Source organism: Myxine glutinosa, chromosome 9 (assembly GCF_964187855.1).
Source record: "Myxine glutinosa chromosome 9, kmMyxGlut1.1, whole genome shotgun sequence".
Lineage (NCBI taxonomy): Eukaryota > Metazoa > Chordata > Myxini > Myxiniformes > Myxinidae > Myxine > Myxine glutinosa.
The window spans coordinates 150,015,846-150,033,287 of NC_136269.1; the positions used below are offsets into that span (position 1 = coordinate 150,015,846).

The window sequence follows — 17,442 nt, forward strand, 5'->3', positions numbered from 1 at the left end:
CCGGCAGCACGATCCACACGTTGGGCAGCCGCCGTGCCTTCGCAGCCCTGCTCCGAACTGCCGTCCAGGTCCCTAAGCGGTTGGCGAGCGTTGTTGCTGCTGCTGCTGTAGACGCTGCCGCTCGCGAGCCAGGTGACGAATAGCAGGCTTGGTGCTTCCTTGAATGATCTCTGCTTGTTGGACCTCACAACTCAGCTCTTTCTTGGACCCTCTCTCTCTTCTCAGCTCATCTGCCTTGGACCTCCTCTCGTCTCAACGGCTTGGGCTCCCTTTCGTCTGCCGGTCAAAGCTCATCTCCTTTGGACACGCCCTGCCTTGGGTTATATAGGCCCCGCCCCTCAACCTTTTCGAACCTCCCCGATCGCTCTTCCTCCGCCCTCTCTAGCCAAACCCCTGGCTCATGGTTGGTCGAGTGGGGCTGGCTCACTCCTCCCCTCTATGACGAGGTGGAGACACGCCTTTCTTCTCCGACCCTGCCTCGTGGTCAATGGCGGTAATTGGAGCGGAGGTAGTTTCTAATCGACGAAAAGGGGGAATGGAGGTTTTGGGAATGGGAATGAAGGGAATCTATCTCTTTCACTTGGTGCAATGGAGTACTTCTATTAATGGGAGACACAGCCTTACCCTAAAACACAGAATAAGATATAACTATCGAACAGGGGTATTCTATTATTGGCTGACGTGTATGCTTGTGGACTAATTATGGGACGCCCTTTGACCTTTACACAGCTCCGGAGGCAGGGGGCGCAGAATAACAATAATAATAATAATAAAGCACACAATCAAAAAAATACAGTCCTCATAACCGCAACACTGCACCCTCCTCCTCTTAGGCACGTCCCGGGCCTACAACTTTTATTTAGTGTGACACGTAGGTGTAGTTCCCTCTACTTTTAACCTGACCCTGAGTGCGACAGTTTTAAAACATAAATAAATGTGTCCCGCTGCTCCATTGCACCCTGCCTAACAGACTTACGCCCACAGTTAACCGAATTGCGGAATGGTCTTCAAACTATACACTGACGGTGGGGAGCATTATTTACAATGACGCTATCTTTATTTACAAAACGAACCCAGGACCGGTAATTGTTCTTTCTGGGGGGGAGACAGTCTGCTCTGCATCAATGCACCATTAAAGCACCCAAAAACGCACCAATACACCCCCAAGCACCAATCGGTGCAGTCATCACTGTTCATCAATATTCAACAATAAAAAATAACCAAACAACCCCTAAACCTGCAGGTGATCTCTTGCTCTTCGGCTCCCTCTGCTGGCTATTATTATGTCTTCCAGTTGTTGTCATTCTCTCTCATTTTCTTACTGGCGGCCTATTTGCAATAAAGTGTGCCCAACGTGTCCATTTTATTTTCTTTATTTATGGCCCACAGGGCCGACTACGTGTGGTTCACCTGTGGGGCATCGGTGCCCTGTGGCCAAGGTCCGCCAGCAAGATTTCGGGCCCTCATGGCCGGTTCCAGCAGAGGGGCCATGCCCCAACCCATGGGGTCCATAAGTGGTGCTCGGCCACAGACATGTGGTCCATAATGTGGTGCATCGATGCAGACAGCTGGTTCTGAGAGTGCCGGGCGCACAATGGCCGACTCACGCACGCTCCCCTCGGCGCCCAATGGCGCACAGGTCATGTGGGAGACAAAAGAGACAATTGAGCGAGGGGTAAGGTCACAAGGGTACACATCAATAAGGCAATGCAAGGCGAAATGCGTACGGAGGGTGAAGTGAGAAACCTCGTCCCTACCGTACGTCACCCCCCTGTCACCTACACTACCCTTGCCCTTACCCCATATGTACAAAATCTACACATTACTAATCCGTCGCTACTGTCACGTCTCCCCACATTTCTTCTATACCAAATTCGTCACCACAATCCCTCTAACCAAAATTTGCCATCACCCAATTCATCATCAATCCTCATAAGGAGGAAGAGATGGAACATCAAGCACAATGTCACACCCACGTCATGATGCGTCTCACATTCCAAACATTTGCACAGTAAAAAATAATCAAAACATGGCATGGTGTAGAGTACCTGTCACCTCAGGTGAGTGGATGCAGATGGTGCGAGGAGATCCTTCATCCTAACTATCCTCTAAATGATTTTAACACACTTTACACTACCCGGGGTCTTTCCCTGCCAATCCATTGGCCAACTTACACTATGGGTTCTAAAAACCAATTCCCATTGACCAAACTGTGGTGCTTCTCAATTTGGGGTCTCACTCCCCCGATTCATCTCCCGGTGCCCTCGCACAATTTCTGGGCTGCGACGTGTAGCTCTCCCAGCAGGTCTACCCACCTGCACACCTCCACCACTGCAGTTGCCACCCGAGCTTACCTAGCTCCTCACCCTAACCTATCTAGCTGGGGAAGGCCCCTCCTGGCTCTGTCACCCCACTCGGTGCCCTCTGGCACTGGGCTACCCGGGTCCGTCCTCCGGATCCTCGGGCCCCATCCACAACAACTACTACCGGCTCCCAGAGCCCACCTGCGGCCTCACCTGGCCGACATCCTCACAGTGGTGGAGTGCCCAAACCAACTACACACACTAACAGGCTACACGCCCAGCCATTTCCACAACACTAATGCACCCATCCAAACATCATTCTTCCACTCGCACCACAGATGCCAATATCCAACCACAATTTACCTATACCCTCTACCTAACACTTACACTACCCGCCCCGGGTATTCGTGATGGGGGTCCATCCTTCCCCCATTCCCCCATTCACACCTTCGCACCATCCACTCCACTCCACAATTTCCACCATCCTCACCCCACGACCATCCATTCCAATACTCCAGATATTCCACACTACCATTTATTCCACATAGCCACATACACCTGTTGTTGCACACCTGTGCACTCCCACCTGGTGCCACCTGCACCCTCCTCCTCTTCCTGGACCATTTGGTCAACACAACACGCAATCACCTTCACTCACTCATACACTGCTCCACACACCTGTTCAGTTGCACACCTGTGCAATCTCACCTGTTCAATCACAACTGTTCCTCGCACACTTTCAATCCTCACACGGCATCATCTAAACTACCTGTTGCCCTGCTAACTTAGTGCTCCCCGTCTTCCCTTTAAACTAAGCACATACCACGTCATTATCATCCACTCTAATCTACCTGCGTCCCCACTACAGGTGTCATTGTCACTAACTAACCTTAACGTTACCTAATGTCATCTTCTAGGTCCCTACACACAATATCCTAACCCACCCGGGCTAGTTTTCACTGCCATCAACCCCATAAACTAGTGCTCCTTTGCCCCCCGCTGTGAGGGATGACAGAGTTGCCATCCCACCACATGGGGGCGTTCCCACTATCATCCCCCCCAGTCCTCTGACGCTACGAGCCCCCGTCGCAAGAGGTACTGGGTCCTGCCTCGGCATCTAGAGCCGAGGCGATCCATGAGGGCGCCTGCTCGCCGGCATAAGGTCTTATTCGGTCGGCATGGACGATCCGAGGGGGGGCCCGTGGCCCCATTTTGATTTTAATGACCACGTCACAGATTTGCGACAGGACGACTCCCGGGCCTTGCCAGGGGGAGGTGAGTTTGGGCACCTGCCCTTCCGCCTCCGGGGATTAAAGAACCAAATCTTCATCCCCGGAGCGTATTGACTCCCCTGGCTCCAGTCGTCGTACCTACGCTTCATCTTGGCCCCCGCCAGATGGAGCTGGTGGTGGGCGAAGGCATGGACCCGCTCCATGCCTTCCTCCAGGTGACGTGCGTAACCCTCCCTCGGCGGTGTATCCGTGGTGTCTGGCACGGGACCGCATAGCAAGTCGGCGGGAGCCCGTAACTCCCGCCCATACATAAGCAACGCTGGACTGCATGCGGTGGCCCCGTGCTGGCTAGTTCGGTAGGCCATCAACAGGTACGGGAGATGTTCGTCCCAGTCATCCTGACGGGTGGTGGTGAACAATGCCAGTTGTTGGATCAATGTTCGATTGAACCTTTCCACCATCCCGTCAGATTGTGGCCGCAAGGGCGTGGTCCTGGTTTTTCGAATGGACAGGAGTCTGCACACATCTTTTAGCAATTGACTTTCAAAATTTCGACCCTGATCGGTGTGCAGCTCCTGTGGAATCCCGTGTCGACATACAAATCCTTCTACGAAGGCCTGTGCTACCACCCCTGCTTCTTGGTTGGGGAGGGCATAGGCCTCCGGCCACTTGGTGAAATAGTCCATTACAACGAGGATATACTTATTACCTTGGCGGGTGCGGGGCAGCGGTCCTAGAATATCCATAGCCACCCGCTCAAGGGGGGCCCCCACCTGATGTAATTGGAGGGGGGCCCTCATCCTCCGTGCTGGTCCCTTTTTGGCAGAACAGGCGTCGCATCTCCGACACCAGTCCTGTATGTCGCACCCCATATTCACCCAATAGAACCTCCGGCGGACCCGAGATATTGTCTTTGTCCTGCCCAAATGGCCGCCGGAGCGGGTACCATGCACCTGTTGTAAGATGACGTTCTTGAATTTGTCTGGGACTATCACCAGCCAGGAAGTTCTATCAGAGGGAACCTCCATCCACTTGCGATATAAGATGTTGCCTTTCAACTCCAGGGTCTGCCACTGAGCCCAATACGCCTTTGTTTGCGCCCCGAGGGGGGTGACCTCTTCCCCCTTTGGTCTTTGCCCCAATTTGACCCAATTGAACACCGGCCCCAGGACAGGATCCTCCTGCTGGGCCGTGCTCCATGCCAAATCTCCAAATTCCTCGTCCGCGGTTAGTGGCAAAATTGGCCCTCTCACCCGGGTTGCCCGGACGACGAGAATCGGGGCGGAATCGCCCAATTGCTCCCTCTCCTCGTGTCTCGCACAAAATTTACAGTTTTCCCCCAGACAAGGACGCCAAGAGAGTGCGTCCGCATTACCATGGGCCTTCCCGGCCCTATGGGCCACATCAAAATCGTACTGCTGCAACTTTTCCAACCACCTTGCAATTTGGCCCTCCGGTTCCTTGAACCGAAGGAGCCATTGCAAGGAGGAATGGTCAGTTCTAACCAAAAATTTCCGCCCGTACAGGTACGGGTGGAAATGGTTCATGGCAGCCAGCATAGCCAATAACTCTTTGCGAGTGACACAATAATTTCACTCGGGCCTACTTAAGGCCCGACTCTAGTAACCAATCACTCTCTCCACGCCCTCCTGTGTCTGAGACAAAACTGCGCCCAATCCTTCCTGGCTCGCATCCGTGTCCAGGGTAAATGCCCCGTTGCTAGTGGGGTAAGCAAGAAGGGGTGCGGATGTTAGACACCCCTTCAATTTTTGGAAGGCCTCGTGGCACTCCCGTGTCCAATTAAATCGCGTCCCCTTCTCCGTAAGCCGGTGGAGGGGACGGGCCAACTCCGCAAATTTCGCCACAAAGCGCCGGTAGTAGGAGCAGAGTCCCAAAAATCCCCGCACCTCCTTGATGGTACGTGGTGCGGGCCACCCCTCTACCGCTTTAATTTTGTCTGGGTCCGTTTTTACCCCCTCGCGGCTGATCACGTGACCTAGATAGGCCACCTCTCTTGCAAACAAAGTGCACTTACTCGGGTTCAGCTTCAACCCTGCCTGTCCGAGGCACCCGAACACCTGGTCCAAATTAGCTACCGCCTGGGGGAAGGTCTTGGCATGTACTAGGACGTCATCCAGGTATACCAGGCATGATTGCCATGGCATGCCGCCTAGTACATGTTCCATTAATCGCTCAAAGGTGGCGGGGGCGTTACACAAACCAAACGGCATCACAGTGAACTGATACAGCCCCTTACCTGTGGAAAATGCCGTTTTCTCCTTCCCTGTCCGATCCATCTCCACCTGCCAATACCCACTCTTGAGGTCCAAAGTTGTGAACCAATTTGAGCCCGCAACGGCATCGAGGGTGTCATCAATCCTTGGCAGGGGATATGAGTCCTTGAGTGTCACGTTGTTTAGCTGGCGATAGTCCACGCAGAACCGCGTGGTCCCATCCTTCTTTTTGACCAGCACAACAGGTGGCATCCAAGGACTTCCCGAGGGCTCGATCACACCTGCGTCGAGCATTTTTTCAACCTGCTCGTCAGCTTCCGCCCTCTTGCTCCAAGGGAGCCGTCGGGCGGCCTGACGAATAGGCCGGGCCTCACCGGTGTGGATCTGATGTTTCACCAGGCCCGTACGTCCAATATCCTCGGTGGACAAGGAGAAGAGGTCCAAATGGGACCCAACCAGTTTGTGTAAGGCCTCCCTCTGGGTACCTCCGAACTCTACACTACTACGATTTACCATCTCGCAAATGGGATCGGGCCAATTCCTAGAACTTATTGAAGGCTCCCCCTGGGGCCGGCTCGGCTGGACGTTCTCGCCCCTCACTGACGCGACTTCTCTAACTGGGGTGCAGCCAGCTACCTTCGTGCCCCTCACTATAGTGCGTGGTTCTGTAATAATATTAATTACTCGGACGGCCACCACCGGCCCGTCCGTTTTTACAAGGGTACGGCCCACGATTAAACCAGGTATGGATAGCGCTGCCACCGGTTCGACCAGGCCGCAGGATTCCTGCCATGTCGGGCGAGCTGACCATCGGGCCGGCACTATGGCCTCGGCCCCCGGAGGGATGGTCACGGCCTCAGGAGCCTCCAGCTCCACCCTCTCGGCCGTGCTCACCCCCTCCAATGGTAGCTCTTCCACTCCCCATCGCAGGATCCCCCGACTCAAGTCGATTTTACAACTGCTGGCAGTCAACAAATCCAACCCTATTAAGCATGGGTCGCACACCTCCGCCACCCAAACCTCTATCTCTTGCTTTACCGATCCCAACTTGAGGGTCACAAAACCACGCCCTATGATCGGAGCCGTTGCCCCGGTAGCCAACTGCAAACTATGATTTTCCAGACGCTGGATTTTACCCCAGCCGTCTGCACTCGAATTAAGGACCACGGGGCTGATGATCGTGGCGCTGGCTCCCGTGTCCACCACGGCGTCTACCCCCACGCCGGCAATTTTGCACCGAATTGTCAAACTACCCGTCCCAATTTGGCCACAATGAATGACCTGTCGCGTCAACGAGGGCTTCTCCCCATCCCCTACTGCCGAACACCGCCCTGCATGCCCGGCACGTTCTAGTTTCCCGGGCCCTGGCGGGGGGGTGTCTGAGGTCGGCTAGGCCGATCTATACGGGGCGGAGTTGAGGGCATCGGTTGGCGGGAAACGTCCCGGTGCGGAGCTCGACACTCCCATGCACGGTGACCCATCCGAGCACAATTATAGCACCTCACCTGGTAAGGTGCTTGCCTCCGGTATTCCAAATTCCCCCCCCTGTATGTCCGAATTGGGGTACTCTGTCGGGGACTACCGGGTGCCACCGCTGGGGCCGCCTGCCATGGTCCAGGTCCCGCCAGGCGCCGATCCACTAACCTCCGGACCATGCTCTCCAGGTCAGGGCCCCCGTCGGGGGGCCGCCCCCCATCACGGGCCCCATCTGACGCACCGCCACTGCGTGGCGCTCGCCTCCCCGGGCCAGGGGCCTCGCTGCTTCCCAACGGGCTGCAGCGTCGGCCGCCTGACTCATGGTCTGCGGGCGCCACATGGCGAGCTGTTGCCGGAGCTCCAGATCCGGAAGGGCCTGAATAAAGTGATCCAGCGCCAGACTTTCCTGGGAACTCGCTGCCATGTCCGCGTGTGCAATCCCGACCGCGCGGCGAATATCGTGAGCAAGTTCCCCGATGGTCTCCTGGGGCTTGCGTTTTCGCTGCGCAAGTTGAGCTTTAACAAGCTCGCTTTGCTGTTCAATGCCGAAACGATTAATTAATGCCGCACGGAGGGCTGACAGGGTGAGAGCACCCGGTGGTAAAGCCATCAGCACCTCCGCCGCCGCACCGCGCAGTGCCCCCACCAGGTGTACTCCACCTTCGTCCGGATTCCAACCGTTGCCTTTACACACGTACTCAAACTGCGCCAGGTACGCCCTCAAATCACTCTTGCCGTCATACGGCGCGAGTGGGACCTTGTGGGCGCCCGAAGGTCGGACTCCGCGCGTCACTCCTTGCGGGATCAACGCGGGACCAAACCGTTCGGGCTCCCACAGTACACTATTCCCGGGGGGCTCCCGCGCGTACCCCGTCCCTCCAAACACTACCCCTCCTGGTGTCGATGCCTGGGTCGCCCCTCCGCAGCCCGCTACCCACGCCATACCCCCACATCCTTGCTCACCAGCACCCCCCTCACTCCCCATAGCCAAACCTCCTTGCACACCTCCTCTGTCCATACACTCCGGACCAGTCATACATCTTACCATTGGTCCCTCACGAACGCCCGGGTCTACACCACCCCCCAAGCCGACTGAATCTCCCCTCACATCATATACATTGCCACTCACCTCCGTACCTCGTCGTCGCACCTCCTCTGCCACCTGCAAACTTTTTATTTGGTTGGTGAGCACCTCATCATGATTTGAACACAGACCTTGTACATATTCCATGACTTCCTCCTTTATCTCCCTCTTAGTTTCCCTCCGTCTCTTCTTAATTTCACTCACCCCTTCTTCCACCTCCTCTAATTTTTCCTTTACTTCCTTCATCGCCTTGTGCGCCCCCTCTATCTCTTCCTCTAACACCACTTTAACCGTTTCTATGTGCATCCTCACCTCTCGGTCCTTCGTCTCCATTACTTCTGTCACCTCCTCCAACTTCTTCGTCAACCCCTCATGTACCATCTGACATTCCTTTTGTGTCGCTATTAATTCGTTCTTAATGTCTTTTTGTGTCGCTTTTAACCCCCCGATTATTGCCGTGTTCTTTTCCACTTGGTCCGCTAATTCCCTTTGTCCTACTGTCAGCTGTTCTACTCCCTTCGTCAGACCCTCTATTCCCCCCTGTAACCTCGCCGTATTATTTCTCACCTCTTTCTCCATACGCTTCTCCCCTCGCTTTACCTCCTCGCGTAGCCCCGAAACCTCCTCACTTACACCTCGTCGTATCCCCTCTTTCATCTCCTCCATCTCTTTTGTAGATGCCACCCTCATCTGTCCCAATTCATCCCTCTGAGCATCCAGTTTACTTTCTAACCCGATTTTCACCTCCTCTATCTGGTTCCCCATCTGTTCGATTTCCCGGGCGGATTGCTCCCCTATTTCCCGCAATTTGTCTTCCATCCTATTTTCTAACCCCATTAACCCATTTTTCACCCCCTCTAACTGATTCTCCTGGGCAGCCATTCTATTTTCCACCCCCGTTAACCCATTCTTTACCTCTTCTATCCCGTTGTCTAACCCCTCAAATTTAGCTTCTAGCCGTTCCCCCATTTCTCCAATTTTGCCCCCCATTTCCCCCATTTTGCCCCCCATTTCCCCCATACTGTGTTTCAAACCTCCAATTTGGTCTCCCATTTGTCCCATCAGGGCCCCCATCATTCTGTTTTCCATTTTTTCACTATTCTTCTCCATAAGGGCCTCCATTTGTAACATAAAAAGGTTCGGGTCCAGCAGCGGCGCTGCTACGGTCGCGGGCGTGGCAAAATTTGGTGCCGCTACACCCACGTGCGCGAGGACGCCATTTTGTGCGCCTGATACCCCCTCAATCACCTCCTCCATATACATTTCCCCGAGGTCCTGGGTCGATTCCACCCCGTCTATCTCTCCCACCGGCATCCCGTCGCCTTGACCAGCCATGGCGCGATTTCAAAATTCGGGTTTTCCTTTAAAAACAACACAATTTCCAGCAGCTTGTAATTTTGAGCGCGTTAAGCGCACTTCGGGCCTCGTATCTCACTCCCCGACACCAATTGTTACTGTCGTAACACAATTGGTGTTCCAAAATTTGGGCCTAACAAATTTAGTCCCAGGTCCGAATCCGACACTCCTGACACCAATTGTTACTGTCGCGGTTAAGATGTTATTTTTGACCGAGCGGTTGGTATGACCGCGACCTAACAGTTCCCCCGATTCTTTCCCAACTCACCTGATTCACCCCAAACTTTGGCCGTATCGCACCGCAGCTGCCCAATCTGGAAAACTCTAAAACGACCGAATGCAAAGAGGAAAAGGAATAAGACGAGAAGACGGACTGAAGAGTAATTGGATTTATTATTTACACATATAAGTAGGAAGCAAGCAGTCACGTTTATTTACAACACATAAGACGCAGGTGACACAGTGCAATCTTTAGCTTATACAGACTTAATTACCTACCCAGGACAGAACAAACGAAGACGACTCACACGGGGAATGATGACAGGAATTGGCTGGAAGGAGAGGAAAGTCCACTGGGTCCGGCAGCACGATCCGCACGTTGGGCAGCCGCCGTGCCTTCGCGGGACTGCTCCGAACTGCCGTCCAGGTCCCTAAGCGGTTGGCGAGCGTTGTTGCTGCTGCTGCTGTAGACGCTGCCGCTCGCGAGCCAGGTGACGAATAGCAGGCTTGGTGCTTCCTTGAATGATCTCTGCTTGTTGGACCTCACAACTCAGCTCTTTCTTGGACCCTCTCTCTCTTCTCAGCTCATCTGCCTTGGACCTCCTCTCGTCTCAACGGCTTGGGCTCCCTTTCGTCTGCCGGTCAAAGCTCATCTCCTTTGGACACGCCCTGCCTTGGGTTATATAGGCCCCGCCCCTCAACCTTTTCGAACCTCCCCGATCGCTCTTCCTCCGCCCTCTCTAGCCAAACCCCTGGCTCATGGTTGGTCGAGTGGGGCTGGCTCACTCCTCCCCTCTATGACGAGGTGGAGACACGCCTTTCTTCTCCGACCCTGCCTCGTGGTCAATGGCGGTAATTGGAGCGGAGGTAGTTTCTAATCGACGAAAAGGGGGAATGGAGGTTTTGGGAATGGGAATGAAGGGAATCTATCTCTTTCACTTGGTGCAATGGAGTACTTCTATTAATGGGAGACACAGCCTTACCCTAAAACACAGAATAAGATATAACTATCGAACAGGGGTATTCTATTATTGGCTGACGTGTATGCTTGTGGACTAATTATGGGACGCCCTTTGACCTTTACACAGCTCCGGAGGCAGGGGGCGCAGAATAACAATAATAATAATAATAAAGCACACAATCAAAAAAATACAGTCCTCATATCCGCAACAATATATATTCATATATATGTGTAATTTTAAAGCAAAACTATGGCACTTAGGTGGAATTTGTTTCGAAATCCATTAACTAGACCTATTGGCTGATGTGTATACCAAGTTTCAGCTAGTTTCAATGTATAGTACTTGAGATATTAGCGCCAACACATTTTGGGCGGGTGGACGGACGGACACCAACGTGATTGAGGGTTTTCGAAATATAACTCAAGAATGCATAAACAGATGTTGCTGAAATTTGGAACATATTAACTCAACGTACAAAGCATTTACTTCTGAATTTTGCGGCCGATTTCGTCCAGTAGAAGCCGAGAAACGTATTTTCAGTCCCCTTGTTAAAGCTGCATACAGAGAAACGATCCTTATATCAAGGAAGGGGAGCTTTGCGCCTCCCTTTGATTTGCCTCGGCTCAGATAATCTTGCCAGGTCAACATCCACATCCTTGGGTAGGTGTACTGAAGTGGAACATCAAAATGCCAATGAAACCCTCCATTGCATTTGCACAGCTACCTGAGCTTTGTGGCGGTGCTGCGCATTTTGGTGCTGGCTGGCTACCGGCATCTGCCAACGCTCGACCAGATGGTGCTTCCCGGTGCAGTGACACGTCTGCGTGACCGTCTGATTGAGGATGAGCACTATCAGCTTGCCATTGAGGTATGCCAACTTTCCTTTTCCTTCTTTTCAATGGATACTTTTCTTGTGAGGGAAAATAGTTATCCGTTAGTCCGAAGGAGTAGATGCACATGCAGGTAGTAGAAACGTCGTAGAGTCGTCCACATGCAGGTTGATGCTGCTTTCACCTTTTGCTCATTAGTGCTTTTGCCTCTGTTCAACCTTCTCACAAATTTTCAAACACGCAATAGCAAAACTGCCATCGGTCAAACCGAGATGTAAATATCATTCAAATCGACCTTCTTGTTGGTCCATGACCATTTAGTTGCCAAAATGTGTTTGGCATGCAACTTTTGATGGTATTTAACAACATATTTACTTTATTTTCTTTATTGCAAAATCTGTTTTATTGAAGCACATATTGATTATGATTAAGTTGTTTCTATTTTTTTTAACAAGTGACTTTTTTACTGGATTATCTGTTTGGTCAGACCTGAAGCATTGTTTGTATAATATGTTTGTAGGTTTCTACAAAGAGTGGCCTGGATCGTGGTGGTGTATGGTCTGCGTGGGGAATGGCTTGCCTTAATGCTGGCTTCTTCGCAGAGGCCTGGGAGAAGTTTTCCCGTTGCCTACAACCTCCTCTTGACCGAAACCAGCTCACCTATGGATCACAGATCTTGCAAGAGATCGTGCACAACCTGGAAGGGTGTTCATCAAGTCAAATTCAATCTACGGTAGGATAAAAGTGATGACTTGCATTTTTCTTATTTGAGTGCACCACACATTTACCATTCCATATTAGTTGGCTATCAAGGTTTTAACTTTTAATAATCAAGTTTTTTTTTTTTAAATCTAAATAATATGAAGATCATAGAATAGCTGAATGGTAGATGATTAAAGAAAACCAGACCCGGTGGCATAATGGATAGAGCGTCCACTCGTGAATCTAATGGATAGACGATAGAGCATCCACTCGTGAATCTAATGGATAGACGATAGAGCATCCACTCGTGAATCTAATGGATAGACGATAGAGCGTCCACTCGTGAATCTAATGGATAGACGATAAGAGCGTCCACTCGTGAATCTAATGGATAGACGATAGAGCATCCACTCGTGAATCTAATGCATAGACGATAGAGCGTCCACTCGTGAATCTAATGGATAGACGATAGAGCGTCCACTCGTGAATCTAATGGATAGACGATAGAGCATCCACTCGTGAATCTAATGGATAGACGATAGAGCGTCCACTCGTGAATCTAATGGACAGACGATAGAGCGTCCACTCGTGAATCTAATGGATAGACGATAGCGCATCCACTCTTGAATCTAATGGATAGACGATAGAGCGTCCACTCGTGAATCTAATGGATAGACGATAGAGCGTCCACTCATGAATCTAATGGATAGACGATAGAGCGTCCACTCGTGAATCTAATGGATAGACGATAGAGCGTCCACTCGTGAATCTAATGGATAGGCGATAGAGCGTCCACTCTTGAATCGAATGGATAGACGATAGAGCATCCACTCGTGAATCTAATGGATAGACGATAGAGCGTCCACTGTTGAATCTAATGGATAGACGATAGAGCGTCCACTCGTGAATCTAATGGTTAGACGATAGAGCGTGCACTCTTGAATCTAATGGATAGACGATAGAGCGTCCACTCATGAATCTAATGGATAGACGATAGAGCGTCCACTTGTGAATCTAATGGATAGACGATAGAGCGTCCACTCGTGAATCTAATGGATAGACGATAGAGCGTCCACTCGTGAATCTAATGGATAGACGATAGAGCACCCACTCGTGATTCTAATGGATAGACGATAGAGCGTCCACTCGTGAATCTAATGGATAGACGATAGAGCGTCCACTCGTGAATCTAATGGATAGACGATAGAGCATCCACTCGTGAATCTAATGGATAGACGATAGAGCGTCCACTCGTGAATCTAATGGACAGACGATAGAGCGTCCACTCGTGAATCTAATGGATAGACGATAGCGCATCCACTCTTGAATCTAATGGATAGACGATAGAGCGTCCACTCATGAATCTAATGGATAGACGATAGATCATCCACTCTTGAATCTGGGAGATCAGTAGTTCGAACCAGACCCGAGCTGACATGTTGCTTCCTTCCTTAAAATTCAGCGTTTAAAAGGGATAGAGCACAGAGAAACAACCCTAGGTTGGCAACTATTGCGCAGGCTTGATGGGCCTAATGTCCTCCTGCTGCATCAAAGTTGCTTGTAAGGGAACTCTTAGTGTTATTAACCCCCGTTGCACTGGCTTATAGATTGAGTCTCGTCGGTCTGTCCATGTGTGTGTGCGTCTGCAACCATATGTTGGAGATGTATGCACCGATTTTGTCGATACTTGGCACGAAGACAATACATGACGTATACATATGCACATCATTTTGTTTCGTCTTCCAATCAAAGATGACCGACTGACGGCCATTTTAGTTGTAAAAAATATCCGAAACCATTTAATTATCCAGAAACCATTTGAAAAGTTAATTATCCACAAACGATATGAAAAGTGAATTTTCCACAAACGATATGAAAAGGGAATTATCCACAAGCCATATGAAAAGTTAATTATCCACATGCCATATGAAAAGTTGATTATCCACAAGCCATATGAAAAGTTAATTTTCCACATGCCATATGAAAAGTTGATTTTCCACAAGCCATATGAAAAGTTGATTATCCACATGCCATATGAAAAGTTGATTATCCACAAGCCATATGAAAAGTTAATTATCCACAAACCATATGAAAAGTTAATTATCCACAAGCCATATGAAAAGTTAATTATCCACAAGCCATATGAAAAGTTAATTATCCACAAACCATATGAAAAGTTAATTATCCACAAACCATATGAAAAGTTAATTATCCACAAACCATATGAAAAGTTAATTATCCACAAACCAAATGAAAAGTTAATTATCCACAAACCAAATGAAAAGTTAATTATCCACAAACCAAATGAAAAGTGAATTATTCACAAACCAAATGAAAAGTTAATTATCCACAAACCATATGAAAAGTGAATTATACACAAACCATATGAAAAGTTAATTATCCACAACCCATATGAAAAGTTAATTATCCACAACCCATATGAAAAGTTAATTATCCACAAACCATATGAAAAGTTAATTATCCACATGCCAAATGAAAAGTTGATTATCCACAAGCCATATGAAAAGTTAAATATCCACATGCCATATGAAAAGTTGATTTTCCACAAGCCATATGAAAAGTTGATTATCCACAAGCCATATGAAAAGTTAATTATCCACAAGCCATATGAAAAGTTAATTATCCACAAGCCATATGAAAAGTTGATTTTCCACAAGCCATATGAAAAGTTGATTATCCACAAACCATATGAAAAGTTAATTATCCACAAGCCATATGAAAAGTTAATTATCCACAAGCCATATGAAAAGTTAATTATCCACATGCCATATGAAAAGTTGATTTTCCACAAGCCATATGAAAAGTTGATTATCCACATGCCATATGAAAAGTTGATTATCCACAAGCCATATGAAAAGTTAATTATCTACAAACCATATGAAAAGTTAATTATCCACAAACCATATGAAAAGTTAATTATCCACAAACCATATGAAAAGTTAATTATCTACAAACCATATGAAAAGTTAATTATCCACAAGCCATATGAAAAGTTAATTATCCACAAACCACATGAAAAGTTGATTATCCACATGCCATATGAAAAGTTGATTATCCACAAGCCATATGAAAAGTTAATTATCTACAAACCATATGAAAAGTTAATTATCCACAAACCATATGAAAAGTTAATTATCCACAAACCCTATGAAAAGTGAATTATTCACAAACCAAATGAAAAGTTGATTATCCACAAGCCATATGAAAAGTTAATTATCTACAAACCATATGAAAAGTTAATTATCCACAAACCATATGAAAAGTTAATTATCCACAAGCCATATGAAAAGTTAATTATCCACAAACCATATGAAAAGTTAATTATCCACAAACCAAATGAAAAGTTGATTATCCACAAGCCATATGAAAAGTTAATTGTCCACAAACCATATGAAAAGTTGATTATCCACAAACCATATGAAAAGTTAATTATCCACAAACCAAATGAAAAGTTGATTATCCACAAGCCATATGAAAAGTTGATTATCCACAAGCCATATGAAAAGTTAATTATCCACAAACAATATGAAAAGTTAATTATCTACAAACCATATGAAAAGTTGATTATCCACAAACCAAATGAAAAGTTGATTATCCACAAGCCATATGAAAAGTTAATTATCCACAAACCATATGAAAAGTTGATTATCCACAAACCATATGAAAAGTTAATTATCCACAAACTATATGAAAAGTGAATTATTCACAAACCATATGAAAAGTGAATTATTCACAAACCATATGAAAAGTGAATTATTCACAAACCATATGAAAAGTGAATTATTCACAAACCATATGAAAAGTGAATTATTCACAAACCATATGAAAAGTGAATTATTCACAAACCATATGAAAAGTGAATTATTCACAAACCATATGAAAAGTGAATTATTCACAAACCATATGAAAAGTGAATTATTCACAAACCATATGAAAAGTGAATTATTCACAAACCATATGAAAAGTGAATTATTCACAAACCATATGAAAAGTGAATTATTCACAAACCATATGAAAAGTGAATTATTCACAAACCATATGAAAAGTTGATTATCCACAAACCAAATGAAAAGTTGATTATCCACAAGCCATATGAAAAGTTAATTATCCACAAACCATATGAAAAGTTGATTATCCACAAACCATATGAAAAGTTGATTCTCCACAAACCATATGAAAAGTGAATTATTCACAAACCATATGAAAAGTGAATTATTCACAAACCATATGAAAAGTTAATTATCCACAAACTATATGAAAAGTGAATTATTCACAAACCATATGAAAAGTGAATTATCCACAAGCCATATGAAAAGTGAATTATTCACAAACCATATGAAAAGTTAATTATCCACAAACCAAATGAAAAGTTAATTATCCACAAACCATATGAAAAGTGAATTATTCACAAACCATATGAAAAGTTAATTATCCACAAACCATATGAAAAGTGAATTATTCACAAACCAAATGAAAAGTTAATTATCCACAAGCCAGATGAAAAGTTAATTATCCACAAACCAAATGAAAATTTAATTATCCACAAACCATATGAAAAGTTAATTATCCACAAACCAAATGAAAAGTTAATTATCTACAAACCATATGAAAAGTTAATTATCCACAAACCAAATGAAAAGTTGATTATCCACAAGCCATATGAAAAGTTAATTATCTACAAACCATATGAAAAGTTAATTATCCACAAGCCATATGAAAAGTTAATTATCCACAAGCCATATGAAAAGTTAATTATCCACAAGCCATATGAAAAGTTAATTATCCACAAACCATATGAAAAGTGAATTATTCACAAACCATATGAAAAGTGAATTATTCACAAACCATATGAAAAGTTCATTTTCCACAAACAATATGAAAAGTTAATTATCCACAAGCCATACGAAAAGTTGATTATCCACAAACCATATGAAAAGTTGATTATCCACAAACCATACGAAAAGTTGATTATATTATCTACAAACCATATGAAAAGTTAATTATCCACAAACCATATGAAAAG

At 47.2% G+C, this 17,442-nt stretch overlaps 1 protein-coding gene across 1 annotated transcript in view; it reads left to right on the forward strand.

Moving 5' to 3' along the window:
- Positions 1–17,442, forward strand: part of ZFYVE26 (zinc finger FYVE-type containing 26) — a 332,760-nt gene that overhangs the window by 266,018 nt on the left and 49,300 nt on the right. Inside the window, exons 35-36 of the mRNA XM_068127936.2 lie at positions 11,587–11,734; positions 12,217–12,429. Coding sequence (XP_067984037.2) covers positions 11,587–11,734; positions 12,217–12,429 — 361 coding nt within the window. The remainder of the gene's footprint in view (positions 1–11,586; positions 11,735–12,216; positions 12,430–17,442) is intronic.